At 48.2% G+C, this 27,434-nt stretch overlaps 2 protein-coding genes across 5 annotated transcripts in view; both read right to left on the bottom strand.

Moving 5' to 3' along the window:
* Window positions 1–11,565, bottom strand: part of LOC146009515 (uncharacterized) — a 36,582-nt gene extending 25,017 nt beyond the window's left edge. The window contains 4 exon segments of the mRNA XM_083149958.1: window positions 2,785–2,860; window positions 6,067–6,255; window positions 8,924–9,041; window positions 10,956–11,565. Of these exon segments, the coding sequence (XP_083006084.1) occupies window positions 2,785–2,860; window positions 6,067–6,255; window positions 8,924–9,001 (343 nt within the window). The 5' untranslated portion in view covers window positions 9,002–9,041; window positions 10,956–11,565.
* A 3,081-nt stretch (window positions 11,566–14,646) lies between these two features.
* LOC146009916 (uncharacterized) lies at window positions 14,647–26,589 on the bottom strand. 4 transcript variants are annotated; one of them, XM_083150543.1, is made up of 5 exons: window positions 26,383–26,589; window positions 25,491–25,608; window positions 24,779–24,940; window positions 21,388–21,466; window positions 14,649–16,776 (listed from the first exon to the last, which is right to left on the bottom strand). In XM_083150543.1, exons 2-5 carry the CDS (start codon window positions 25,566–25,568, stop codon window positions 14,942–14,944), a joined length of 2,154 nt encoding a protein of 717 aa, XP_083006669.1. In that variant the 5' UTR covers window positions 25,569–25,608; window positions 26,383–26,589; the 3' UTR covers window positions 14,649–14,941. The 4 variants fall into 4 exon arrangements, with proteins under 4 accessions (XP_083006671.1, XP_083006669.1, XP_083006668.1 ...); XM_083150542.1 differs by having other exon boundaries at window positions 26,355–26,473; XM_083150544.1 differs by having other exon boundaries at window positions 26,331–26,442.
* Between the last annotated feature and the right edge of the window lie 845 nt (window positions 26,590–27,434).

The raw sequence follows: 27,434 nt of genomic DNA, 5'->3' as shown, positions 1-27,434 counted from the left end.
AAAAAACACAGACTGTATCGACCCAAATTTACCACTAATTTGAAGTACAATGTGTCACGAAAAAACAATCTCAAAATCACTGGGATAAGTAAAAGCAAAAAAAAGTTATCCCCACTTAAGTGAGACATGTCAGATTTGAAAAAAATGGCTCTGTCAGGAACGCCAAAACTAGCTCTGTCAGGAAGGGGTTAATCTATCTCTCCTGCTTTTATTAGCTGGTGAATTATCACCAAATCCAGGTCCCATCCATTTGCCACGTCGCCCATCAAATCACTAATATGTGCCTTATTGATTGCATGCTCTAATGGTAACAAATAACATCCATCCATGATTTTTTCATCTCTAACAACCTCAACCTAGTGGCTATAACAGAAACATGGCTCACACATTCACACAGCACTGTCACATGGTGGTCTCCACTTCACACGCACCTCTAGGCCTGGTAACAGTAAAAGAGGTAAAGTTAGAATATTACTGTTCCAACTTTTCACATAAACAGTTCTACCAAAGATTCCATCACTCAAAATGTACATAATTAATCGTAGAATCTGGTTCTGATTAAAAGTAATTACCATGACTACAGATGCTAAAAACAAGATGAACATTTGTGAGGGGCTAGTTGTAACAAGGAGAAAAGATCAGAAAATTCAACTTAGTTTGTGGAACCAAACTAATAGAAGATCCAGAAGGTGCAGGAGTGGTACAGGGCAACATTTCAAGTTGAATCTTGACATCTTATCTGGGTTGGCCAATCTGGATCCTACCAACAGGTCACTTTTTCCAGAATACCCAGCTGAGGCACAGGTGTAGTCATTACTAACCGTCACATTTTCAAACCTGCTGCATTCATTCCTAAGCGATACATTCTACAGATCCACAGGTGGCCTGGAACACATGACCTGTTGGGAGAACTTGAGGACCGCTTTGGCCACCCCTGATCTAAGGTCATTGGTGGAAGTCACAAGCGGTGCTTTAAAAAGGGTTGAACAGTGATGAGAGAGGGGACACATATTAATTTGAAAATATCCTGAGCATACAGTAGGTGTAGTATGTTATCATAACTCCCAACTTTTATCTCGCCGGACCCGGGACACTGCTGGTGCGCGCCGAAGGCGCGCTGGGAATTTCGAGGGCGTGGCTTAATTTAACATGGTCATGCCTCCATTTTGCCGCTATGGGGGCATGACCCAGAGGCTCTGTGAGCCTCTAGCCATGCCCCCAGCCCCCTGGCTGCGGGAATAGACGCTGTGCACATGCGCACAGCGTTTATTCCCCGCTGCTTAGCATCTGACGGGGGGGACTCCCCACAGCCCCCCCACACCGCGGGACACTGCCGCCCGCGGGTGGGACAGCGGGACAGGCCCTAATAATCGGGACTGTCCCGCTAAAATAGGGACTGTTGGGAGGTTTGTGTTATACGTGCCAAATTTAGCAGAATTTGTAGACATGTTGGACGTGGGGAGGAATAGACCAATGCCCAGTCCTGAATGACAGTCTGGAACCGTTCAGTCATTAAAATGACAAAACTTTTATCCACTACATTCCATTTTGCAGGAAAAACCCCTGAGGGAACCGCTTTTTCTTTGTGTGCCACCGCTGAGAACAATGCTCGAACCACTTGATCAATGGCTGTTTCAAGGGTGTTAATAACATTTTGGGACTGCCACATCAGGAGAGGAGACGGTTAAAAAAATGGGAGACCAGTACGAAGTTGTTGAAACGTAACAGAAGATATAAGGATTGGAGACTATTGCTGTAGCGGCGCTGTATCTAATCGCAGCGGGTTGATGTGTTTGCCGATAGATGGTGCAGCGTTTTTCTCCCCGGTTGCGCATGTGTAGTGAGCCGCTTCTCCTCGGTTTCTTCATTCCTGGACAGGTGTTTCGCGCGGTCAGATGCATGATGGATTCCACCAGCGCATTTATCGCAGGAGGAAAGCGGTGTACGGAGAGCAGTGTCTGGCACGTTGGGAATAATATCCTTCACAGCTGGAATGGTGGTAGTGTTGGTGGCAACGTCCGCCTGCCCAGGCCGTGGCAAGTCCTTGATGCTTTTGCATCCCGCCTCATAATGCTGACACCACCGGAATATGGTGCACCGTGTGAGCAATGAAGAAACTGAGGGGAAGCGTTCACTACACCTGCGCAACTGGGAAACCCGACACACCATCTATCGGCAAACACATCAACCCATTGCGATTACACACAACCCGCAACCTTTTTCATTTGGGCACATCTTATATATATCTGCAGATATATGAAGGCTTGGTTGAGTCATACTGCGAGGCTGTGGAGGAAAGATGTGAGGTAATGAGGTTGTGGTCTGAGAGAAGGAATGGAGTGTTAAAAATCCAGAATCCGAACAAAGAACAATAGACACAGAGGAACAAGGCAGCGGCCATCTTGAGGAGATAGAGAAAACCGCCACCGCAGGAAGACGCCTAGAGAGGCAGATAGAGACAGAAGGAGAATGAGCAGTCTGGAGGTGGACAAGTGATGATGGGAATATCAGAGGATAGAACGTGGGGGAACCAGGCTGACAAAGGTTTAGGGAACAGCTGGATGTTTTCCAGAATGGGAAAAGCCTACCTAGATATTCTCTATGGGAAAACTCTGAATGTATAACATGGAGATAGGTGCCCCATGTGGTGATCCTGTGCTATGTGAGTGAGGACTGAGGGACGGCCCTGTGTGTACCGATGTGTTGTGGTCACTTTTTAATTAAGAAATATTAGAGTCTTCTTATTTAGATTGACCTGCTCTGAATGGTTAAACTTTCACTTACCCAGTGATATGTAGTTCTGGTCATTCTTCATTATATCTTTGTACTGGCTCTTGTGTTCCTCTATATACTCCCCCTCCTGCATGGAGAGACAGACAGTGACATCCTGACACCTTATAGGAACCTGACACACACAATGATACAGTCATCACCCAGACACATCCCCCGGTGTTACTGTATAACATCCCATTCCCAGCAGTCACCTCTCCTGTCACATCCCCCGGTGTTACTGTATAACGTCCCATTCCCAGCAGTCACCTCTCCGGTCACATCCCCCGGTGTTACTGTATAACGTCCCATTCCCAGCAGTCACCTCTCTGGTCACATCCCCCAGTGTTACTGTATAACGTCCCTTTCCCAGCAGTCACCTCTCCGGTCACATCCCCCGGTGTTACTGTATAACGTCCCTTTCCCAGCAGTCACCTCTCCGGTCACATCCCCCGGTGTTACTGTATAACGTCCCATTCCCAGCAGTCACCTCTCCGGTCACATCCCCCGGTGTTACTGTATAACGTCCCATTCCCAGCAGTCACCTCTCCGGTCACATCCCCCAGGTGTTACTGTATAACGTCCCATTCCCAGCAGTCACCTCTCCGGTCACATCCCCCGGTGTTACTGTATAACATCCCATTCCCAGCAGTCACCTCTCCGGTCACATCCCCCGGTGTTACTGTATAACGTCCCATTCCCAGCAGTCACCTCTCCGGTCACATCCCCCGGTGTTACTGTATAACATCCCATTCCCAGCAGTCACCTCTCCGGTCACATCCCCCGGTGTTACTGTATAACGTCCCATTCCCAGCAGTCACCTCTCCGGTCACATCCCCCGGTGTTACTGTATAACGTCCCATTCCCAGCAGTCACCTCTCCTGTCACATCCCCGGTGTTACTGTATAACGTCCCATTCCCAGCAGTCACGTCTCCGGTCACATCCCCCGGTGTTACTGTATAACGTCCCATTCCCAGCAGTCACGTCTCCGGTCACATCCCCCGGTGTTACTGTATAACGTCCCATTCCCAGCAGTCACGTCTCCGGTCACATTCCCCGGTGTTATTGTATAACATCCCATTCCCAGCAGTCACCTCTCCGGTCACATCCCCGGTGTTACTGTATAACATCCCATTCCCAGCAGTCACCTCTGCGGTCACATTCCCCGGTGTTACTGTATAACATCCCATTCCCAGCAGTCACCTCTCTGGTCACATCCCCCAGTGTTACTGTATAACGTCCCATTCCCAGCAGTCACCTCTGCGGTCACATTCCCCGGTGTTACTGTATAACATCCCATTCCCAGCAGTCACCTCTCTGGTCACATCCCCCGGTGTTACTGTATAACGTCCCATTCCCAGCAGTCACCTCTCCGGTCACATCCCCCGGTGTTACTGTATAACGTCCCATTCCCAGCAGTCACCTCTCCGGTCACATTCCCCGGTGTTACTGTATAACATCCCATTCCCAGCAGTCACCTCTCCGGTCACATCCCCGGTGTTACTGTATAACGTCCCATTCCCAGCAGTCACCTCTGCGGTCACATTCCCCGGTGTTACTGTATAACGTCCCATTCCCAGCAGTCACGTCTCCGGTCACATTCCCCGGTGTTACTGTATAACATCCCATTCCCAGCAGTCACCTCTCTGGTCACATCCCCGGTGTTACTGTATAACGTCCCATTCCCAGCAGTCACCTCTGCGGTCACATTCCCCGGTGTTACTGTATAACATCCCATTCCCAGCAGTCACCTCTCTGGTCACATCCCCCGGTGTTACTGTATAACGTCCCATTCCCAGCAGTCACCTCTGCGGTCACATTCCCCGGTGTTACTGTATAACATCCCATTCCCAGCAGTCACCTCTGCGGTCACATTCCCCGGTGTTACTGTATAACATCCCATTCCCAGCAGTCACCTCTCCGGTCACATCCCCCAGGTGTTACTGTATAACGTCCCATTCCCAGCAGTCACCTCTCCGGTCACATCCCCCGGTGTTACTGTATAACGTCCCATTCCCAGCAGTCACCTCTCCGGTCACATCCCCCGGTGTTACTGTATAACATCCCATTCCCAGCAGTCACCTCTCCGGTCACATCCCCCGGTGTTACTGTATAACATCCCATTCCCAGCAGTCACCTCTCCAGTCACATCCCCCAGTGTTACTGTATAATGTCCCATTCCCAGCAGTCACCTCTCCGGTCACATCCTCCGGTGTTACTGTATAACATCCCATTCCCAGCAGTCACCTCTCCGGTCACATCCCCCGGTGTTACTGTATAATGTCCCATTCCCAGCAGTCACCTCTCCGGTCACATCCCCCGGTGTTACTGTATAATGTCCTATTCCCAGCAGTCACCTCTATGGTCACATCCCCCCGGTGTTACTGTATAACATCCCATTCCCAGCAGTCACCTCTCCAGTCACATCCCCCAGTGTTACTGTATAATGTCCCATTCCCAGCAGTCACCTCTCCGGTCACATCCCCCGGTGTTACTGTATAACGTCCCATTCCCAGCAGTCACCTCTCCAGTCACATCCCCCAGTGTTACTGTATAATGTCCCATTCCCAGCAGTCACCTCTCCGGTCACATCCCCCAGTGTTACTGTATAACGCCCCATTCCCAGCAGTCACCTCTCCTGTCACATCCCCCCAGTGTTACTGTACAACATCCCATTCCCAGCAGTCACCTCTCCGGTCACATCCCCCGGTGTTACTGTATAACGTCCCATTCCCAGCAGTCACCTCTCCGGTCACATCCCCAGGTGTTACTGTATAATGCCCCATTCCCAGCAGTCACCTCTCTGGTCACATCCCCCGGTGTTACTGTATAATCTCCCATTCCCAGCAGTCACCTCTCCGGTCACATCCCCAGGTGTTACTGTATAATGCCCCATTCCCAGCAGTCACCTCTCCGGTCACATCCCCTGGTGTTACTGTATAACGTCCCATACCCAGCAGTCACCTCTCCGGTCACATCCCCCGGTGTTACTGTATAACGCCCCATTCCCAGCAGTCACCTCTCCTGTCACATCCCCCCAGTGTTACTGTACAACATCCCATTCCCAGCAGTCACCTATCCTGTCACATCCCCCCGGTGTTACTGTATAATGTCCCATTCCCAGCAGTCACCTCTCCGGTCACATCCCCCGGTGTTACTGGGTAACGTCCCATTCCCAGCAGTCACCTCTCCGGTCACATCCCCCGGTGTTACTGTATAACATCCAGTTCCCAGCAGTCACCTCTCCGGTCACATCCCCCGGTGTTACTGTATAAAGCCCCATTCCCAGCAGTCACCTCTCCGGTCAGCAGCTGAATGATCTTATTGGTGAGTTCCAGGATCTTCTGGTCATTGTGCAGCTCATGCATTAGTGAGCGAGGTGGAGGCACCGTGATGGAGCGCTGGGTCCTGCTCTGTCCTCCTGACATATGGGAACTTTTACTCGATTCGACATGGTCACCAAACTTCTTCACAACAATATAATCCTAAGTATAGAAAAACAATAGTATATATAACCCGTGCAAAAAGAAAAACATGCCTTCCTGGACACAAGTACAATACTTAAAATGTACTATTTCTCTAGTTGATTTTTTCTTTTTTTTCAGATCTGCGAAGAGTGAGTCTTGACAATTTGCGGACCACCACTAACATTGATAATAATTATGGACGTAACTGTAGCTCATAGACCCCCTCACCTCCCCGGTCAGGTCTCTGTGTCAGTAATAGAGATAAGAGTGATGTCACTGTGATGCTCCCAGACCCACCCTCGCCTCCCCGGTCAGGTCCCTGTGTCAGTAATAGAGATAAGAGTGATGTCACTGTGACGCTCCCAGACCCCCTCACCTCCCCAGTCAGGTCCCTGTGTTAGTAATAGAGATAAGAGTGATGTCACTGTGACGCTCCCAGACCCCCTCACCTCCCCGGTCAGGTCCCTGTGTCAGTAAGAGATAATAGTGATGTCACTGTGACGCTCCCAGACCCCCTCACCTCCCCAGTCAGGTCCCTGTGTCAGTAAGAGATAATAGTGATGTCACTGTGACGCTCCCAGACCCCCTCACCTCCCCGGTCAGGTCCCTGTGTCAGTAATAGAGATAAGAGTGATGTCACTGTGACGCTCCCAGACCCCCTCACCTCCCCGGTCAGGTCCCTGTGTCAGTAAGAGATAATAGTGATGTCACTGTGACGCTCCCAGACCCCCTCACCTCCCCAGTCAGGTCCCTATGTCAGTACTAGAGATAAGAGTGACGTCACTGTGACGCTCCCAGACCCCCTCACCTCCCCAGTCAGGTCCCTGTGTCAGTAATAGAGATAAGAGTGATGTCACTGTGACGCTCCCAGACCCCCTCACCTCCCCAGTCTGGTTCCTGTGTCAGTAATAGAGATAAGAGTGATGTCACTGTGACGCTCCCAGACCCCCTCACCTCCCCAGTCAGGTCCCTATGTCAGTACTGGAGATAAGAGTGATATCACTGTGACCTCACCTCCCCGGTCAGGTCCCTGTGTCAGTACTAGAGATAAGAGTGATGTCACTGTGACGCTCCCAGACCCCCTCACCTCCCCAGTCAGGTCCCTGTGTCAGTACTAGAGATAATAGTGATGTCACTGTGACGCTCCCAGACCCCCTCGCCTCCCGGTCAGGTCCCTTTGTCAGTAATAGAGATAAGAGTGATGTCACTGTGATGCTCCCAGACCCCCTCACCTCCTCACCTCCCCGGTCAGGTCCCTGTGTCAGTAATAGAGATAAGAGTGACGTCACTGTGATGCTCCCAGACCCCCTCACCTCCCCGGTCAGGTCCCTGTGTCAGTAATAGAGATAAGAGTGATGTCACTGTGACACTCCCAGACCCCCTCACCTCCCCAGTCAGGTCCCCGTGTCAGTAATAGAGATAAGAGTGATGTCACTGTGACGCTCCCAGACCACCTCGCCTCCCCGGTCAGGTCCCTGTGTCAGTCATAGAGATAAGAGTGATGTCACTGTGACGCTCCCAGACCCCCTCACCTCCCCGGTCAGGTCCCCGTGTCAGTAATAGAGATAAGAGTGATGTCAGTGTGATGCTCCCAGACCCCCTCGCCTCCCCAGTCAGGTCCCGGTGTCAGTAATAGAGATAAGAGTGATGTCAGTGTGATGCTCCCAGACCCCCTCACCTCCCCAGTCAGGTCCCTGTGTCAGTAATAGAGATAAGAGTGACGTCACTGTGATGCTCCCAGACCCCCTCACCTCCCCGGTCAGGTCCCTGTGTCAGTAATAGAGATAATAGTGATGTCACTGTGACACTCCCAGACCCCCTCGCCTCCCCAGTCAGGTCCCGGTGTCAGTAATAGAGATAAGAGTGATGTCAGTGTGATGCTCCCAGACCCCCTCACCTCCCCAGTCAGGTCCCTGTGTCAGTAATAGAGATAAGAGTGATGTCAGTGTGATGCTCCCAGACCCCCTCGCCTCCCCAGTCAGGTCCCTGTGTCAGTAATAGAGATAAGAGTGATGTCAGTGTGATGCTCCCAGACCCCCTCACCTCCCCAGTCAGGTCCCTGTGTTAGTAGTAGAGATAACAGTGATGTCACTGTGACGCTCCCAGACCCCGTCACCTCCCCGGTCAGGTCCCTGTGTCAGTAATAGAGATAAGAGTGACGTCACTGTGACGCTCCCAGACCCCCTCACCTCCCCGGTCAGGTCCCTGTGTCAGTGATAGAGATAAGAGTGATGTCACTGTGACGCACCCAGACCCCCTCACCTCCCCTGTCAGGTCCCTGTGTCAGTAATAGATATAAGAGTGATGTCACTGTGACGCTCCCAGACCCCCTCACCTCCCCAGTCAGGTCCCTGTGTCAGTAATAGAGATAAGAGTGATGTCACTGTGACGCTCCCAGACCCCCTCACCTCCCCAGTCAGGTCCCTGTGTCAGTAATAGAGATAAGAGTGATGTCACTGTGACGCTCCCAGACCCCCTCACCTCCCCGGTCAGGTCCCTGTGCCATAATAGAGATAAGAGTGATGTCACTGTGACGCTCCCAGACCCCCTCACCTCCCCGGTCAGGTCCCTGTGTCAGTAATAGAGATAAGAGTGATGTCACTGTGACACTCCCAGACCCCCTCACCTCCCCAGTCAGGTCCCTGTGTCAGTAATAGAGATAAGAGTGATGTCACTGTGACCTCACCTCCCCGGTCAGCAGGCAGATGATCTCCAGGGTGAGGTTTAATATCCGCTCAGTCCGGTAATTCTTGTTCCTCCCCATCCTCCGTGACTCACTCAGATTATGTACTCAGGATACCGGCCTAAATATGGAAGGGCCAAAGAGGGAAGAGAACATACATCTTCATTCATAGATATTTTTCCTATAAAGCTATCTGCACATATTACAACCCAAGGGGACACAGTACTAGTATATCCAACTCTGGACAAAGACCCAATGCCTAATTGTAATAAAACCTAAATATAATAGTAATCTACACACATGCAGAGAAGCCTAACAGCTCCTCCTGGCGATGCCAAGTAACGTGAGAACCTTCTAACATCAATGTGACTAGGATGCAGGAGGAGACTGTGCTAGACATCTTTATCCCAATAGATCTCTTCTGCTCCGTATACAGCCTCAGCAATGCACAGTATACAGGGGTCATGAGATCACATTGCTCTGTGCAATCGTTTGTGCTTTATGATTGTGTTATGTTGTAATAAAGATACAGTATTGAAAAAAAAAAAAAAAAGACGCCAAACATTAGCAGAGTTGCACAGGGCCTTCCCGCTCACCGTCACCTGGAATATCGCACTACATGGCGTATAGAGGCTGAATTACGAGGACACATTTGTAACGGACTATACTTAGCATCCCTATCAATGTACAATCATAGTATAATGTCTCACAATGCATATTCCTGCCAACAAGATATTCATCAACGTAAAGTCTATAATGTGTTCTCCTACCAACATGTGATCTGTAACTATAGGATTAAAAGGTACTTGTTTCCTAGCACGGCCACACCGATTTGCATCAGGGTGATCGTGTCGGAAAAAATCGCGTCGGTCGCATGCGATGCGACCCACGCGATCGACCCGAGTTTTACATTGAATCAAATGTGAATAGGGTCCCTGGGACCCTATTTTACATTGGATTGAATGTAAACTATTCCCCAGACCCCCAATTTTACCCCCTCAACCCCACCCCACGATTGACGCCAACCTGAAGCGTGGCGAGCGCAGCAAGCCCGCGAGGGGCGGCGGTGCGCGTCCTCCGACCTTTTCATATCCCTACTATCCACATCGGCGTGGAGTTGAGAATATAAAGCGAGCCTGAAGCGTGCCGAGCGCAGCGAGCCCCGCGAGGGGACGCGTATAACTTCACAGGTATACGCGTCCGCTCGCCACGCTTCGGGCTCGGTGGCTCGCCACACTTATTCTCAACTCCACGCCGACGTGGATAGTAGGGGTATGAAAAGGTCGGAGGACGCGCACCGCCGCCGCTCGCCACGCTTCGGGTTGGCGTCAATCGTGGGGTACGACGGGGCCATATACAATGTGAAATGGGTCATATTGGCCCATTTCACATTGTTTCCTATGTGAGATGGACTTAATCAAGTCCATCTCATCTTGTGCCATTATAATGGCACAAGACCGACGCGACGCTCCCGATTTCAATGTTAAAAATATTTTAACATTGAAGCCTATGGCAAAATCGCGGGCATCGCGTCGGGGGCCATGTTAATGCACGCAACTGATTTTGCCTTTGCCGGCAAAATGGACCTGATTTCAAAGGAAATCGGGTCCATCGCGGGCATCGTGTACCTTAACTTTAAGGTACACGATGCCCGCGATTGTGGCCGTTCTAGGAAACAAGTACCGATTAAAATGATAATATCCCATAACCTGTGTTCCTACCAATATACAATCCTGACTATGCCATTAATATAACATTGCAGCATCTACATAATACATGATGAATGATATAGCAATCTATAAATTCAAATTTAGCATTATCTGCATTCCTACAAATAATGCCATCGATAACCACAGAGGTAGTGACATTGTGTCATTGGTATACCCACAAGTAAAATAACCCATGACTATACAATAGATATCTGTACATTGATATAGATTGCATATATAATTATATCTATAATGCATTACTGTTTAATAATATAAAATCCCATCATCTGCTTAGAAATCATAGTATCCTATTTGATTCACATCACCTCTCACCAGGATACCGAGGTTACTCCGAAAAGAATAGCTTCTTATTTCCTGTCTCTGTCTGTGGGTTCCACCTGCATCACTTCCGTGTTGTGCGTTCCAGCTGCATCACTTCCGTGTTGTGCGTTCCAGGCCAGCTGCATCACTTCCGCGTTGTTCCATGTACGTCACCTGCGCGGTGTGCGTTCCATCTGCTCTTCGTTTCCTTGCTTTCCACTTGAATAGCTAACGGAGTTTGCGTTCCACCCAGATTTTCCCCGGTTCCATTTCCTGTTTTTGCGTTCCACGAGTGTTTACAGTCCTGCGGGGTCTCCTTGCTTGAGCACAGAATTGCTGTTACTAAGAAGGGGCTATTACTGATTGCTGAGCATATTTTTAAGGTTTCCACTGTGAATAAGAGCAAGCTCCAGTAAAATCCGAGTTTACCCAATGCATTACACCAATCATATACAGTGCTGCTCCCGTGTCTCTATAGAGGGGGAAGCCATATTGGGTGTGGAGTGCACACTTTATTTGCTTTTCTTTCTTTTCAGAAGGGGGTGCTCATGATTTTGCAGTTCTCCTGAATGAGACGCTGATTAAACTATGGCCGTCCAGCTGTTGCAAAACTACAAGTCCCATCATGCCTTGCCAGTTTGCTATTAGGGAATTATAAAACTATGGCAAGGCATGCTGGGATGTGTAGTTTCACAACAGCTGGAGGGCCACAGTTTGGACATGCCTGAATAAGGGTGTAACTGTTATTATGTATTACACGGCTCCATTAAGGGTGCCTTACAGCTTCTTAACCCTCGCCCGGTTACAATAGCACCCCAGTGGTTGTGGGTATTACCCGCAAAGACCTTTGCTGCAGTGGTGCAAATGTGCTCCCATCATCTATTCACGAGAGGTAGGGCACTTATGTTGTGTGCACGGACGTAAGGTGTATACAGTCCCTTTTGTCAGTGATGTGTGAGGCTAGATAACATGTGATAAATATTGTGTATTATAGGGGATCGGCCAGAAGTAGCTGGTTAATAAAATAAAACAATCTACAGAAAATAGTCAGTAATAAAAAATATTGTGATGAATAAAAAAAAAAAATTACACCCCAACAGGCAACGCACCTGCGTTTAGGTCTCCGCACCCCATTGCCTCCCCCAAATGGCCAGTTCTTGTCAGCAGCAAGGCAAAAGTACCTTGAGCACATGTGCCATCAATCGGCTGATAATCGCTCCACTGCGTTAAAATGGGCATTGCGACCCTGAATCAGGCCCAGTATCCTGAGACATATGCAACAGACATGTCTTTGTCCGGCGAAATAAAATGTTATAACAAAAACAATAAAAACAGATAAAAGAAAAAAAAGCAGACTTGCAGACTCTCTGCAGCTTTTCCAGGGGGTGGGGTTTGCAATTATTAAGCCCCTCCTCCATTAAGCCCCACCCCTAGCCCTGTAAATGCTGTAATTCACCGCAGTTCAGGGAGGGGATAGCACTAAATGATGTGATTTGCGCCATTTAGCTCTGCCCCCCCCTCCAAAAAGTCCAGCGAATGCCGGTATTTGACCGGCAGAGGGAGCTGGTGTGGTAAATGAGGGATGCTTTCCCACTCTTCCTGGGGGACGGGAGGGGGACCAGTTTTTGTCACGGGCATTCCAGGAGAGTAGGAAAAGTATGCCATGAATTAGTCCTTCATCTTGTCCAGACACACCAGTACCAAAGATCCACAGCCAAAACTGCTGCGGATCATCTGGACCTCAAAATGGCCGACCTGGATTGAAGCCTTATATTGCTGGGACTTTAGCAGTTCATTTATGTGGGTACAAACCAGATCTAAAGGCAATGTATGCTGTTGAATGTGAGCCTACATCACAAAAATGACCCGGAAAGACTAAAACATCCCAATATGTATAGTTTGGCACCGAGAAGACAAGGGGCAACATGACTGAAACTTTCAACCATACACAGGGTTTTACCAAGGTCCAGGAGGGAAACATTCCTCTAAAGTGGGGCAGATGTATTAAGCCTGGAGAAGAGATAGACTGGAGATAAAGCACCAGCCAATCAACTGCCAACTGTCATTTTCAAACACAGCTGATTGGCGGGTGCATTATCTCCTTTTACCTCATCTCCAGTCTATGGGGCAGATTTATTAAGCTTGGAGAAGAGATAAACTGGAGATAAAGCGGAGAAAAGGTAAAAGGAGATCAAGCACCAGCCAATCGGCTGTGTTTGAAAAAGACAGTTGGGAGCTGATTGGCTGGTGCTTTATCTCCTTTTACCTTTTCTCCGCTTTATCTCTTCTCCAAGCTTAATAAATCTGCCCCTAAATCTGTTCCACAAGGAGAAGAATTAGAACATGAGGACATGCACTGACACTGGGGGGAGGTTCAGGGGAAGTCTGAGGAAAAATTCCCTCACAGAAAGGGTAGTGGACACGCGGAATAGTCTCCCATCCGAGACGCAGAAGACATTCAGACGCATGGTAGCAGAGATGTATGGGGTGTCCTTGGCCAATAATAGCGGGGGGATAAGCAGATGCGCAGAGATATTGTACCTTATGGGTGTACAAAGACTCAGCTGCTTATAGGGTGACATATAGAGACGGAGGATCTGCGCCTACCAGAGGGAGGGCCGGTGCCAGGTTCAGTGGTGTGTCTATAGATGCACTAGGTTGTATGTCAGTGTGTACGTCCATTGGCAGCAGACATCTCAGTTCTTGCACAGATCGAGGTGCGGATGTACTCAGTGGAAAGGCTGAACTCCGAAGCAATGGCGGCCAAACTTGCATTTAACACAGAATCCCCCCCTTTGTCTCATCCTATGCTTCTTAGAGCTTCCTGCACACCGAGATGCAACGTGTCCTTACGGAGGCCTGTGAGGGAAGCTTGGAGCTCTGGCGTCCTCACTGAGGGGCAGATTTATTAAGCTCAGTGAAGTGATAAAGGGCAATATTCAATTGATGCCGGATCCATTTTGCCGAAATGGATCCGGCATCCATTATTCAATTCATCGGCCAAATCCGGATGTTGGATTTGGCCGATGATTGACACTCAACCGGCCGGCGCTCGGACCGGGTGAGCGCGGCAGCGGGAGACTGAGAGGGAGCCTGGATGGAGCTGGGTGAGCTGCTTCCACACGGCTCGGCAGCGTGTATGTACAGGAGGGTGCGGGCGGCGGTGTGAGGGTGCGGCAGACAGGACGGTGCCGTGTAAGCTCCTGCTGCTCACCTGGCACGGTCCTCCCTGCCTCAATCCGGCATTTTGTTATGCCGGATTTAGAATGACGGAAACACAGCAGTTTTGGCTGTGTTTCCATCAAAAGCAGGTGCATTAGCGGCTCTTCCGTCAATCCACCTGCTTTTCGGCATGTCAAAAAAAACAACTAAGATTGAATAGATTGGAACCCCTTCCGATGTATTCATGTCGAAAACTGCCATCTTTTCTGCAAGACGGCAGTTTCAACACTGATTGAATATACCCCATTGTGTCTGGTTTTTATCACCGGCCAATCAGCTTCTACCTGTCATTGTTCAAACCCAGCCTGTAACTTCACAGTTAGGAGCTGATTGGCCGGTGATAAAAAACAGTTTATCACTTCACAGAGCTTAATAAATCTGCCCCTCAGATTCCACACCACCAACGCATTTCACAGAGTGAAACACTTCATTACCTACTCCACTGTCTGTATGTAAGAGGCAGACTTCAATATTCCCCAGGTTTATCACAAAACTTAATCATCCATATACAGAACATAATACATTTCCAACGCACGCAACAGTTTATTAGACAGTAATCGATTCACTTTGTACAACTTGGTAGATGGGGGGCGAACTCCATATTTATACAGTTTCCACGATCATTTACCTCCAGTACCCACATTTATTTCCTATCAGAGATCTGTGAAACGCATAATTGTAAATTGGTTTTATATATTTAATTCATGAATATTTGCTTTCATCTAAAAATTGGAATCGCGGTAAAACATTTCCCACAATAAAGAGGCTTCTATTCCGTGTGAGATCGTGAATGACGAATCAATACATCTTTCCTTTGAAAACTCTTACCACATACTGAGCAGCAATACCGTCTCTCCCCTGTGTGAATGGTCTGGTGTCGGGTGAGCAACGACGGCTGCGGAAAACATTTCCCACATTCAGAGCAAGAGTAGGGCTTCTTTCCATTGTGTTCTTTAACATGTTTGCAGAGTTCTGACCTACGGGGAAAACATTTCCCACAAAATGAACAAGGGAACGGCTTTTCATCCTTGTGAGATGATAAATGCTGCTTAAGAGCGTGGCTATGTCTGAAACATCGCCCACACTCAGAGCAAGGAAACGGCTTCTCCCCTGTGTGAATGGTCTGGTGTCGGACCAGGTGAGACTTCCGTGTAAATCCTTTACCACACACGGGGCAAGGAAATGGCCGCTCCCCCGTGTGTCTGTTGAAATGCTCAATTAGGCGGCATCTTTGACTAAAACATTTTCCGCATTCGACACAGGAATACGGTTTCTCTCCTCTGTGGTTTTTCAGATGAATGGTGAGGTAAGCCTTGTTGTTAAAACATTTCCCACACTCTGTGCAACAAAATGGCTTCTCTCCCGTATGGGTTAGTATATGACGTTCCAGATCTGTCTTTTGTCTGAAGTATTTTCCACATTCAGGACACAAATGTTTTTTCTGGCTTGTGTGAATCTTCATATGCTGCGTAAGATGCATCTTCTGTGCAAAATGTTTCCCGCATTTCAAGCACGGATAACGTTTCTCGACGGTATGAGTTATCCGGTGTCGGGTAAGATGTATTTCCTGGGTGAAACATTTACCGCATTCAGAGCACGAAAATGGCCTCTCACGCATATTACGTCGAGAATTCACATCATGGTCCTCAGGCTGTCCAAAACCACCACCACTTCCCGAAGAACAAAATGGTGGTAATCCTGTGTCAATTATCCGATGATTGATATAAGTTGGACTCATATTGAGATTCTCTCTGCATTTTGGACGAACTGAGATTTTTTCTTCATCGTGAAAGACACTTTCCTCCTTAATATAAATAGTTGTATACTGTGTTTGATCTGTGGGTCTATAATTGTCAATCTCTGTGAGGTCTCCTTCATCACATGAGACTGGTTCCTCCTTAATATGAGTAGAATTATACTGTGTATGACCTGTGGGTGTATATGTGTCAGTGTCTGTGAGGTCTCCTCCATCACAGGAGACTGGCTCCTCCTTATTATGAGTAGATGTATCCTGTGTATGACCTGTGGCTGTATACATGTCAGTGTCTGTGAGGTCTCCTTCATCACATGAGGCTGGTTCCTCCTTAGTATGAGTAGATGTATACGGTGTATGACCTTTGGGCGTATATGTGTCAGTGTCTGTGATGTCTTCCTCATCATATAAGACCGATCCCTCCTTAATATGAGTAGATATATACTGCGTAGGACCTGTGGGTATATACATGTCAGTGTCTGTGAGGTCTCCTCCATCACATAAGACCAATCCCTTCTTAATATGAGATGTATAATGTGTATGACCTGTGGGTGTATACATGTCAGTGTCTGTGAGGTCTTCTCCATCACATGAAACTGGTTCCTCCTTAATATGAGTAGCTTTATACTGTGTATGACCTGTGGGACTATAATTATCAATCTGTCTGAGGTCTCCTCCATCAAGTGAGGCTGGTTCCTCCTTAATATGAGTAGCTGTATACGGTGTATGATCTGTGGGTGTATAATGGTCAACGTCTGTGGATTCTTCACCATGACACGAGCCCAGTTCCTCCTTAACACGGGAAATGGTAGCATTGAACTGTACAGGATTATTGCAGGTCTCCGATAAATCTGTTGAAATAATCAAGAATAACAGGATTTTAGTCACTAAAGTTTAAAACCTAAAGATTTTGGTCACTTACCGTATAATCCTTTTCGCTTAAGCAGGATCGGGGACACTTGACAATGGGGATTGTTAGGTTGGGACTTCTGAAACTCTAGATTTAATTGTAAGCTCATCCCCCCTGCAACCCCAGGAGGCCAGGACTACTTAAAAAAGTCCAATAAGCAGTAACCCAGTGAAACTGTTAGATCAACAACACAAACCAGCAGATCAAGACAGGCCAGAACCAAAACCCAGCACAACAGCCACCTCTAGGCATAGGAACATTAGGCTGTCTGAATGGAGAACCGTATTCCCCAAGTTGGTGTCACCAGTGGGAAAAAACAGAAAGACGATTATAAACAAGCAAAAGTGTGAACAGAGGACCAGGCCACCGCACAAATTACTTGTTCTGCTGAAGCCCAGAGTTACGATGCCCAGGAGATCACCACCACCCTAGTGGAATACAGTGACAACCAGTTGTCCAGCACTAGAATAGACTTTAGTGATGACAGAATGGATCCAACATACAATGGTCTTGCCTTGTAGCTGGCCAACCACGTTTATATGTATTGTAAAGAACATGCCAATAATCTGTGTGACAGAAAGTCCAAGTAAATCAGCAGAGATCCGACTACTGTATGTCTAGCCAAGGTTGATCATTCCAGTCCCAAAAAAGTCGCCAAAGGAGGAAAACGGAAGGACAATTTCCTGGTTTGTGGAAAGGAAAAACCAAGGAACCGTACGTCTAGACAAAGCCACCAACCTCAGAAATATGCTGAGCTAAGGCAATAGCCACAAGGAAAACTACCTTCCAAGTAACGAACTGAAGATCTCCTGAATCCAGAGGCTTGAGAGCTGGTAGGACCAGATTAAAATCCTATGGTTCTACCAACAGACAGGCAGCTGGTTGAATATGCACAAGGTTGGGATCTCTGATGCAACTGGAAATAAATTGACAGGGCTGAAATATGTACTTTCAAAGAACTAAGATTTTAATTGTCCTTCAAACCCCTGAAGAAAGGCCAAGAAGCAAGAGCGACAACACTTGGAAGAAGGGTCTCTCAAGATGCTTCATATCCTGTGGTAATTGAGTAACTAGACTTGTTTCCTGGCCCGCAGCATAGTACAGGCTACAGAGGGAAAAAACCTTTTGCTTTCAAAAGCACAGTCTCAAAAGCCAAGCTGTTATTTCCAATAGAGAGAGATGGACCTTATAACAGCAGGTCTGGATCAAGTGGAAGACACCACCCAAGATCTACTGACATTTTGAGAATGTTGGCCGACTGCAACCTGTGCGACCAATCTGTAGTCATTAAGATCTCCATCACTCATTGATCCTTCATGCACTTGAATACCCAAGTTGACATTGGGATCAGTGGAAACAGATATGCCAGATGGACAACCCTTACAACTGTCATGGCATCCACTGGGAAAGCTAGCAGTTATCTGAATCTTGCACAAAACATTGGAAATCCTCAAACGTCCGTTGTGAGGCCATGTGATCCTCTGTGGAAAGCTCCTCTTCCACACAAACTGTTGGAAGACTTCTGGATTGAGAGGCCACTCCTCTGGGAGAAACCAGGTTCTACTGAGGAAGCCTTCTTCCCAATTGTATACGCTCTGAGAGTGCCGGAACAAAGGTTTATGCTCACGAGGATTTGGGCTGTCTCTATCATCACTTCTGAGCTCATTGTACCTTTCTGAACATTTTCATAATCTACCACCATGGTGTTGTCCAACTGAATACAAACTGGCCAGCCAGGATGGACTGGTTCCTCAAGAGAGCATAAAGATGGCAGAGCAGCGACCATCCGTCCTGGAGACTCGCATCCACGCTCACAATAACCCAATCTTGAGGACCAAGGATCTCATACCTGGAGATGATTAGAAACCAGCCATCAGTGGCGAGATTGATGAAATGTTCCATTAAATTTTTTGAGAATTTCCCTCTGGAATTCCTACATACTGATTGGTCCCTAAGGTGGAGACCATCATACCCAACAACTTCATGCACAACAATATCGACAAATGATGCAGCAAATGATAGACCACGTCTGACAGGTTGTACACACGCAACACCCTAGGGTCCACCTTTCCACTTTGTAAGTTGATACTACATACAGTGAAAAATGGTGCTACAGAAAAACTTTTTGCTTTGATGGGGTTTGATTTGCTCGTCATAGTCCTGACTTGTTCCCGCTGTTTGTGGCAGATGCAGGCAGAACAAAAAAACTCAAACCTTAAACACAGATCACTGAGCAAGTGCGCAATCGCTGGAGAAATCAAAAGGCAAGAAAAGACAATAAGTCTCCAATACTTAAATAACCGCTGAAGAAGAGAGGAAATGATGACATAACTGCACCACCGTCACCCATCCCCACCCACCACTTAAAGTACGCAGGCATGCGGAGGTTGCAAGGGGGAGGAGCTTACAACTAAAGCTACAACCTAATCTCCAGCTCCAGCAGTCCCAATCAATACCACCATGGACCAGTGTCCCCCTTCCTTGCTGCAAGAGAAAATATGAAACCTCTCTCTTTATATAAAAGGTTAACTACTCCTCGCCTCTATGAGGTGAAGTATCGCCCAGTGAACACTCAATGGACCAAATTACTCCTTTTGTGCGCTAAAAGAGGTCATAACAGAAAGTGAAAGCAATTTTTGCAGGCACACTGATCTGTTTGAAAATCACTAGATGTGGAGAGAGGGAGCTGTGATGACAGAGATGGGAGATAGGAGCAGATAGGGACTGGGGGTGGGGGTGGAGAGTGTGGGATAAAAACACAGCTCAAATTGAAAATAAAAACTGTCACAGCTCAAAGTGAAAGTACATAGCAGAAGCCATCATTTTGACAAGCTTTTAACTAGTATATAAAACTGCGATCAGCTCCTAACTGCCATGTTACACTCTGGATTTGAAAACAATGACAGTTAAGAGCTGGTTGTTAACCACTCCCCCCAAAATCTCATTAGGTATAGTGTGGAGCAAAGAATGAAAAGGGGGGATATGATCGATACTATAACATATATCGGGGAATTACCAAGGTGCAGGAGGGAAACATTCTTCAGAGGAAGAGAAGTATGAGAACACGAGGACATGCACTGATACTGAGGGGAGGCTCAGGGGAAATCTGAGGAAAAATGACTTCACAGAAAGGGTAGTGGTCACACGGAACAGCCTCCCAACAGAGGTGGTAGAGGATAGGACAGTAGAACAACTTATACATGCATGGGATAGACATGAGGATATCCTTACAGAGAAATAAGGATCAAATAGGGATCAAGGTAACAAATATGGTTAGAAAAAAGAGCAGACTATATACCGTCACATTCTAGGTATTTTTCGTTGTGAAGTAGCTAGTGACTCACTGACACCAAGACCTGGGATGTGCTCATCCTGGCCAACCCCAAGATGGTGGAACCTCAGACCTGGGAGGTGCTCATCCTGGCCAATTCCAAGATGGTGGAACCGTAACTCCACCACCTACATTATTCAAGAGCTGAACTACATCTAGCACTCCCACAATGAGGCTACGCTCCTGGGTGTGGATGACAAAGCCCTAAGCAAGATATATCTGCAGACATCTCAAGTCTCCGTTGACATAGACTGCGAGGCTGTGGAGCAAAGAATTGTGGGTATACATTGATGGAATGAGTCAGGGAATGGAGCGTTTTACAAATGAGTAAGTTGACAAAGGAATAGAGAAGAGAGGAACAAGGCAGTGGCCATCACGATGAGATAGAGGAAGTGGCCACCATTGGAACAGGCCAAGACAGGAGGTTACAGAGGGTAGACTGTGACCCAAGGAGAGAACGATTCATCAATCCGGAGGTGGACAACACTCAAGGTGATGGTGGGAACGACTGAGGTCGACATGGGTTTTTTCACTGTTTTTTGAGCCGACATGTGCCGACAGGCGGTATTTCATGCCCTACCATCCACTATGGCGTGGTGGGAGGATAACATAGTTTGCCGAGCGCAGCGAGGCACCGTGCCCGAAGCATCGCGAGTGAAGCGAGGGGCTGTGGTTGACTTCCAACTGTGTCCATGTCGACATTTGGGTCAAAAAACTAACCCAACCCTTGTCGACCTTGTCCCATGTTGACAGAGACACCTGTCGACCTTGCTGCCTGTCGACGTAAGTTTGGACAACAATACGATCCACACCCACATGAGGACACCAGGCTGATGAAGGTTAGGGGAACTGCTGGTTATTATCCAAGTAGGTGTAAGCTCTCAGCTCCACGGTGAGGGAAGTGGGAGGCGCGCCTAGGTATTCTGTGTATCAGAAGATGGCGATAAAAGGGAAGCCTGTACACCTATATATATATATGACAAGAGGTGTGCCAGTTCCCTGCTTCCAAGCCTGTTAAAGTGACTTCCACAATAAAATCTCAAAATGATCACATCAGACAATTTTAAGATAACGTCTCTTGCTAATATGTCCTGCTATTTGACATTAAATAAAGTTATCCTTATTCAAATTAATTCTGCAGTGAGAGTGAGAGTGGCTCTTCCTGATCTAGACCAATCCATTCCAATCACTAGCAAAGACTTATTTAGAAGTAACACTTACCCAGCGATACATAGGTCTGGTGATTCTTAATCATTATATCTTCATACAGTCCCTTGTGTCCTATATAGTCCAGCTCCTCCTATATAAGCAAATAGACAGTGACACCTTATAGGAACCTGACACACAATGATACAGTCATCACCCAGACACATCCCCCGTGTGTTACTGTATAACGCCCCATTCCCAGCAGTCACCTCTCCGGTCACATCCCCATGGTGTTACTGTATAACGTCCCACTCCCAGCAGTCACCTCTCCAGTCACATCCCCCGGTGTTACTGTATAACGTCCCATTCCCAGCAGTCACCTCTCCTGTGACATCCCCCGGTGTTACTGTATAACATCCCATTCCCAGCAGCCACCTCTCCGGTCACATTCCCCGGTGTTACTGTATAACGTCCCATCCCCAGCAGTCACCTCTATGGTCACATCCCCTGGTGTTACTGTATAACGTCCCATTACCAGCAGTCACCTCTCCGGTCACATCCCCCGGTGTTACTGTATAACGTCCCATTCCCAGCAGTCACCTCTCCTGTCACATCCCCCGGTGTTACTGTATAACGGCCCCTTCCCAGCAGGCACCTCTCCGGTCACATCCCCCGGTGTTACTGTATAACACCCCATTCCCAGCAGTCACCTCTCCTGTGACATCCCCCGGTGTTACTGTATAACATCCCATTCCCAGCAGCCACCTCTCCGGTCACATTCCCCGGTGTTACTGTATAACGTCCCATTCCCAGCAGTCACCTCTCATGTCACATCCCCCAGTGTTACTTTATAACGCCCCATTCCCAGCAGTCACCTCTCATGTCACATCCCCCGGTGTTACTGTATAATGTCCCATTCCCAGCAGTCACCTCTCCTGTGACATCCCCCGGTGTTACTGTATAACGCCCCATTCCCAGCAGTCACCTCTCCTGTGACATCCCCCGGTGTTACTGTATAACGCCCCATTCCCAGCAGTCACCTCTCCTGTCACATCCCCCGGTGTTACTGTATAACGTCCCATTCCCAGCAGTCACCTCTCCGGTGACATCCCCCCGGTGTTACTGTATAAAGTCCCATCCCAGCAGTCACCTCTCCAGTCACCTCCCCCCTGTGTTACTGTATAACATCCCATTCCCAGCAGTCACCTCTCCGGTCACATCCCCCGGTGTTACTGCATAATGTCCCATTCCCAGCAGTCACCTCTCCGGTTACATCCCCCCCAGTGTTACTGTATAACGCCCCATTCCCAGCAGTCACCTCTCCGGTCACATCCCCCGGTGTTACTGTATAATGCCCCATTCCCAGCAGTCACCTCTCATGTCACATCCCCCGGTGTTACTGTATAACGTCCCATTCCCAGCGGTCACCTCTCTGGTCACATCCCCCGGTGTTACTGTATAACGACCCATTCCCAGCAGTCACCTGTCCGGTCAGATCCCCCGTTGTTACTGTATAACGTCCCATTCCAGCAGTCACCTCTCCAGTCACCTCCCCCGGTGTTACTGTATAACATCCTATTCCCAGCAGTCACCTCTCCGGTCACATCCCCCGGTGTTACTGTATAACGTCCCATTCCCAGCAGTCACCTCTCCGGTCACACCCCCCGTTGTTACTATCGAATGTCCCATTCCCAGCAATCACCTCTCCGGTCACATCCCCCGGTGTTACTGTATAACGTCCCATTCCCAGCAATCACCTCTCCGGTCACACCCCCCGATGTTACTATCGAATGTCCCATTCCCAGCAATCACCTCTCCGGTCACACCCCCCGTTGTTACTATCGAATGTCCCATTCCCAGCAGTCACCTCTCCTGTCACATCCCCCGGTGTTACTGTATAATGTCCCATTCCCAGCAGTCACCTCTCCGGTCACACCCCCCGTTGTTACTGTATAATGTCTCATTCCCAGCATTCACCTCTCCGGTCACATCCCCTGGTGTTACTGTATAACGTCCCATTCCCAGCAGTCACCTCTCCGGTCACACACCCCGGTGTTACTGTATAATGTCCCATTCCCAGCAGTCACCTCTCTAGTCACATCCCCCCGGTGTTACTGTATAAAGTCCCATCCCAGCAGTCACCTCTCCAGTCACCTCCCCCCTGTGTTACTGTATAACATCCCATTCCCAGCAGTCACCTCTCCGGTCACATCCCCCGGTGTTACTGCATAATGTCCCATTCCCAGCAGTCACCTCTCCGGTTAAATCCCCCCCAGTGTTACTGTATAACGCCCCATTCCCAGCAGTCACCTCTCCGGTCACATCCCCCTGTGTTACTGTATAATGCCCCATTCCCAGCAGTCACCTCTCATGTCACATCCCCCGGTGTTACTGTATAATGTCCCATTCCCAGCAGTCACCTCTCCTGTCACATCCCCCGGTGTTACTGTATAACGTCCCATTCCCAGCGGTCACCTCTCTGGTCACATCCCCCGGTGTTACTGTATAACGACCCATTCCCAGCAGTCACCTGTCCGGTCAGATCCCCCGTTGTTACTGTATAACGTCCCATTCCAGCAGTCACCTCTCCAGTCACCTCCCCCGGTGTTACTGTATAACATCCCATTCCCAGCAGTCACCTCTCCGGTCACATCCCCCGGTGTTACTGTATAACGTCCCATTCCCAGCAGTCACCTCTCTGGTCACATCCCCCGGTATTACTGTATAATGTCCCATTCCCAGCAGTCACCTCTACGGTCACATCCCCCGGTGTTACTGTATAACGTCCCATTCCCAGCAATCACCTCTCCGGTCACACCCCCCGTTGTTACTATCGAATGTCCCATTCCCAGCAATCACCTCTCCGGTCACATCCCCCGGTGTTACTGTATAACGTCCCATTCCCAGCAATCACCTCTCCGGTCACACCCCCCGTTGTTACTATCGAATGTCCCATTCCCAGCAATCACCTCTCCGGTCACACCCCCTGTTGTTACTATCGAATGTCCCATTCCCAGCAGTCACCTCTCCTGTCACATCCCCCGGTGTTACTGTATAATGTCCCATTCCCAGCAGTCACCTCTCCGGTCACACCCCCCCCGTTGTTACTGTATAATGTCCCATTCCCAGCATTCACCTCTCCGGTCACATCCCCCGGTGTTACTGTATAATGTCCCATTCCCATCAGTCACCTCTCCGGTCACATCCCCCGGTGTTACTGTATAATGCCCCATTCCCAGCAGTCACCTCTCTGGTCACATCCCCGGTGTTACTGTATAACGTCCCATTCCCAGCAGTCACCTCTCCGGTCACATCCCCCGGTGTTACTGTATAATGTCCCATTCCCAGCAGTCACCTCTCCGGTCACATCCCCCCGGTGTTACTGTATAACGTCCCATTCCCAGCAGTCACCTCTCCGGTCACATCCCCCGGTGTTACTGTATAACGTCCCATTCCCAGCAGTCACCTCTCCGGTCAGCAGCTGAATAATCTTGTTGGTGAGTTCCAGGATCTTCTGGTCATTGTCTTTCTCATGTATCAGTGAATTATTGTTCAGTGTCCTGCTCAGCCCTCGGGATTGGCTGCTGGGTGATATGATCTGACCAGATTTTTTCAAAACAATTTCATCCTACATATAAGGACATATTAAAGAATAACAAAAAGAAAAAGACCAAGACCCCACAACAAACATATCATAACATACAAATCATGATTTCTGAGGGTCTCTATAAACAAAAACAATCTTTTACTTCAATATAACCAATAATAATACCTGGTTTTATTCAAAGATATTACATTTATGTCACTGTGACACTCCCAGAACCGTCACCTCCCTAGTCAGGTCCCTGTGTCAGTAATAGAGATAAGAGTGATGTCACTGTGATGCTCCCAGACCCCCTCACCTACCCGATCAGGTCCCTGTGTCAGTAATAGAGATAAGAGATGTCACTGTGATGCTCCCAGACCCCCTCACCTCCCCAGTCAGGTCCCGGTGTCAGTAATGGAGATAAGAGTGATGTCACTGTGACGCTCCCAGACCCCTCACCTCACTAGTCAGGTCCCTCTGTCAGTAATAGAGATAAGAGTGATGTCACTGTGACACTCCCAGACCCCCTCATCTCCCCGGTCAGGTACCTGTGTCAGTAATAGAGATAAGAGTGATGTCACTGTGACCTCACCTCCCCAGTCAGCAGGCAGATGATCTCCACAGTGAGATTTATTATCCTCTCAGTCCGGTATTTCTTGTTCCTCCCCATCCTCTGTGACTCAGTCAGATTATGTATTCAGGATTCCAGCCTAAACATGGAATAGGCATAGTGGGAAAGAGAACATACAATTTTACATATTTCCTATAAATCTATCTGCACCAACAAGAACCCAGGGTGACTCAGTACTAGTATATCCAATGCAGAACAAAACTCATTATATAACTGTGATACAATCCAAAGCGGAGAAACTGAATAGGCAATTATTAGTGTTCATTCTAGCACCTGTCATCTTTAAAAAACCCTGCAGTTCCTGTTCCCTGCCTGGGGTGTCGCTGTCTGCTGTGGTGTTTCTAGCACAAGTCTGGTTTGCATTTCAGTGCTGATATACAGACCACACTGTGCTAGAAGCACTACAGAAGACAGCAAATGAACACTAATTTATTGGTATTGCTTCTTATGTAGTCTTGCTTAAAATACTAAAACTGAATATCCTGGAGCGATATACAGTAACTGCTAATAAATAAATGTACAATCCATGGATACAGTATTCATGATGTAATATCCATCAGTACACATTCCCACCATTAAAGCATTAATCACTATACAGTTACTGATATACTAGTGCATGAAGAAAATTAGGAATAATTGACATAGCAATATATAAATAATGTTACCATGACAATGGATGACAATCCCACACATAATGACACCGTTATATAATTAATAATAGCCTCTATAACTGTTCCCCAGTCTCATTTCCCACTGATATATAGAATATAGTAACATAGAATCATTAATGTAATATCCCACCAGCTACTGATACATCTCAGGCACCTGCAGTAATTGTATCACATTAGCTCACCACCAGAATAAATCGGATACATCAAGTAGCAATGTTTCCCCGGAAATAATACAGCGCCACTTCCTGTCTGTGCGTTCCAACAGCATAACTTCCGCGTTGTGCGCTCCAAGAGCGTTATTTCCGCGTTGTGCGTTCCAGCAGCGAGACTTCCGAGTTTGCGTGCCACTTACACTTTATTCCCCTTTCCTACTTCCTGTTTGTGCGTTCCACGCGTTTATGACCTGCTTTGTGGACTCTAGGAAGCTGCTGTCAATTTCCACCAGCCACACTACTGTACCTCTCATTCACTGGTTCCACTGTGAATAAGAGGAAGAACTAATGCACTACTAGACCCAGCAAGCACAGGAGACACACACACATTCTCTCTCTCTGCAGGCTGCATTATGAAGTTAATATAAGTATTGTTTACAAAATGGCCGCCTACATCTTATCGCTATTGTAAAGTCCACTTCTGTATTAGCCTAGAGCGGCTGCAACCTTTAATCAGTCCATGTGTGTAAAGGTCCATACATACTGGGCGACTGAGCTGAAAGTCAATCAAAACAACAGGTTTGAGCATCTTTTATCTCAAAGCCGCCCAGTGATGAGCGCTGCTGCTGCGCGCTCCCGCAACATTACTAGGAAAGCCGCTCATCTGCTGGTATTACCAGCAGATGAGCGACTCTGAGGATGGCTTTGCATAGCTCTGTGCTACGCAAAGCTGTCCTTCCCCCACTGACGGTGCCGGCAAGGGGGAAAGCCTCTCAGTGTGTATGCACTGAGCTGCTTTCCTCCCAGCAATGAACGCTATCATCGCTGTCCATACACGCCGGGCATGGTCACCCAATGTGTATGGACCTTAACCACGCAACCTGGTTGCCAGGCAACGTCTGACCCGAGCACTGGTGGTGCGCAGCACTGCCCACAAAAAAACATGAAATGCGCAATATAATCCCCGAATCCCAGGATTAGAAACTCGAATTGAAATCCTGACAATTCAGCTCTATAGTAATACCCAGTGCTGGTAACCTGACCTATAACACAGCTAAGATTGGGATAATTGCCTCATAATC

This window comes from Crinia signifera, chromosome 6 (genome assembly GCF_055691185.1).
Source record: "Crinia signifera chromosome 6, ASM5569118v1, whole genome shotgun sequence".
NCBI lineage: Eukaryota > Metazoa > Chordata > Amphibia > Anura > Myobatrachidae > Crinia > Crinia signifera.
Note: the sequence above shows the minus strand (reverse complement) of the source record. Positions and strands in the feature narration are given on the sequence as shown.

Excerpts from the sequence above, each read along its gene's own strand:
- LOC146009916 (XM_083150543.1), bottom strand. The coding sequence starts at position 25,568 with ATGGGGAGGAACAAGAAATACCGGACTGAGAGGATAATAAATCTCACT. Across the intron at positions 24,941-25,490 it reads TCTGCCTGCTGACTGGGGAG|GATGAAATTGTTTTGAAAAA; the intron begins GTGAGGTCACAG and ends CCTTATATGTAG. Across the intron at positions 16,777-21,387 it reads CCAGACCTATGTATCGCTGG|ATTTATCGGAGACCTGCAAT; the intron begins GTAAGTGTTACT and ends TTATTTCAACAG.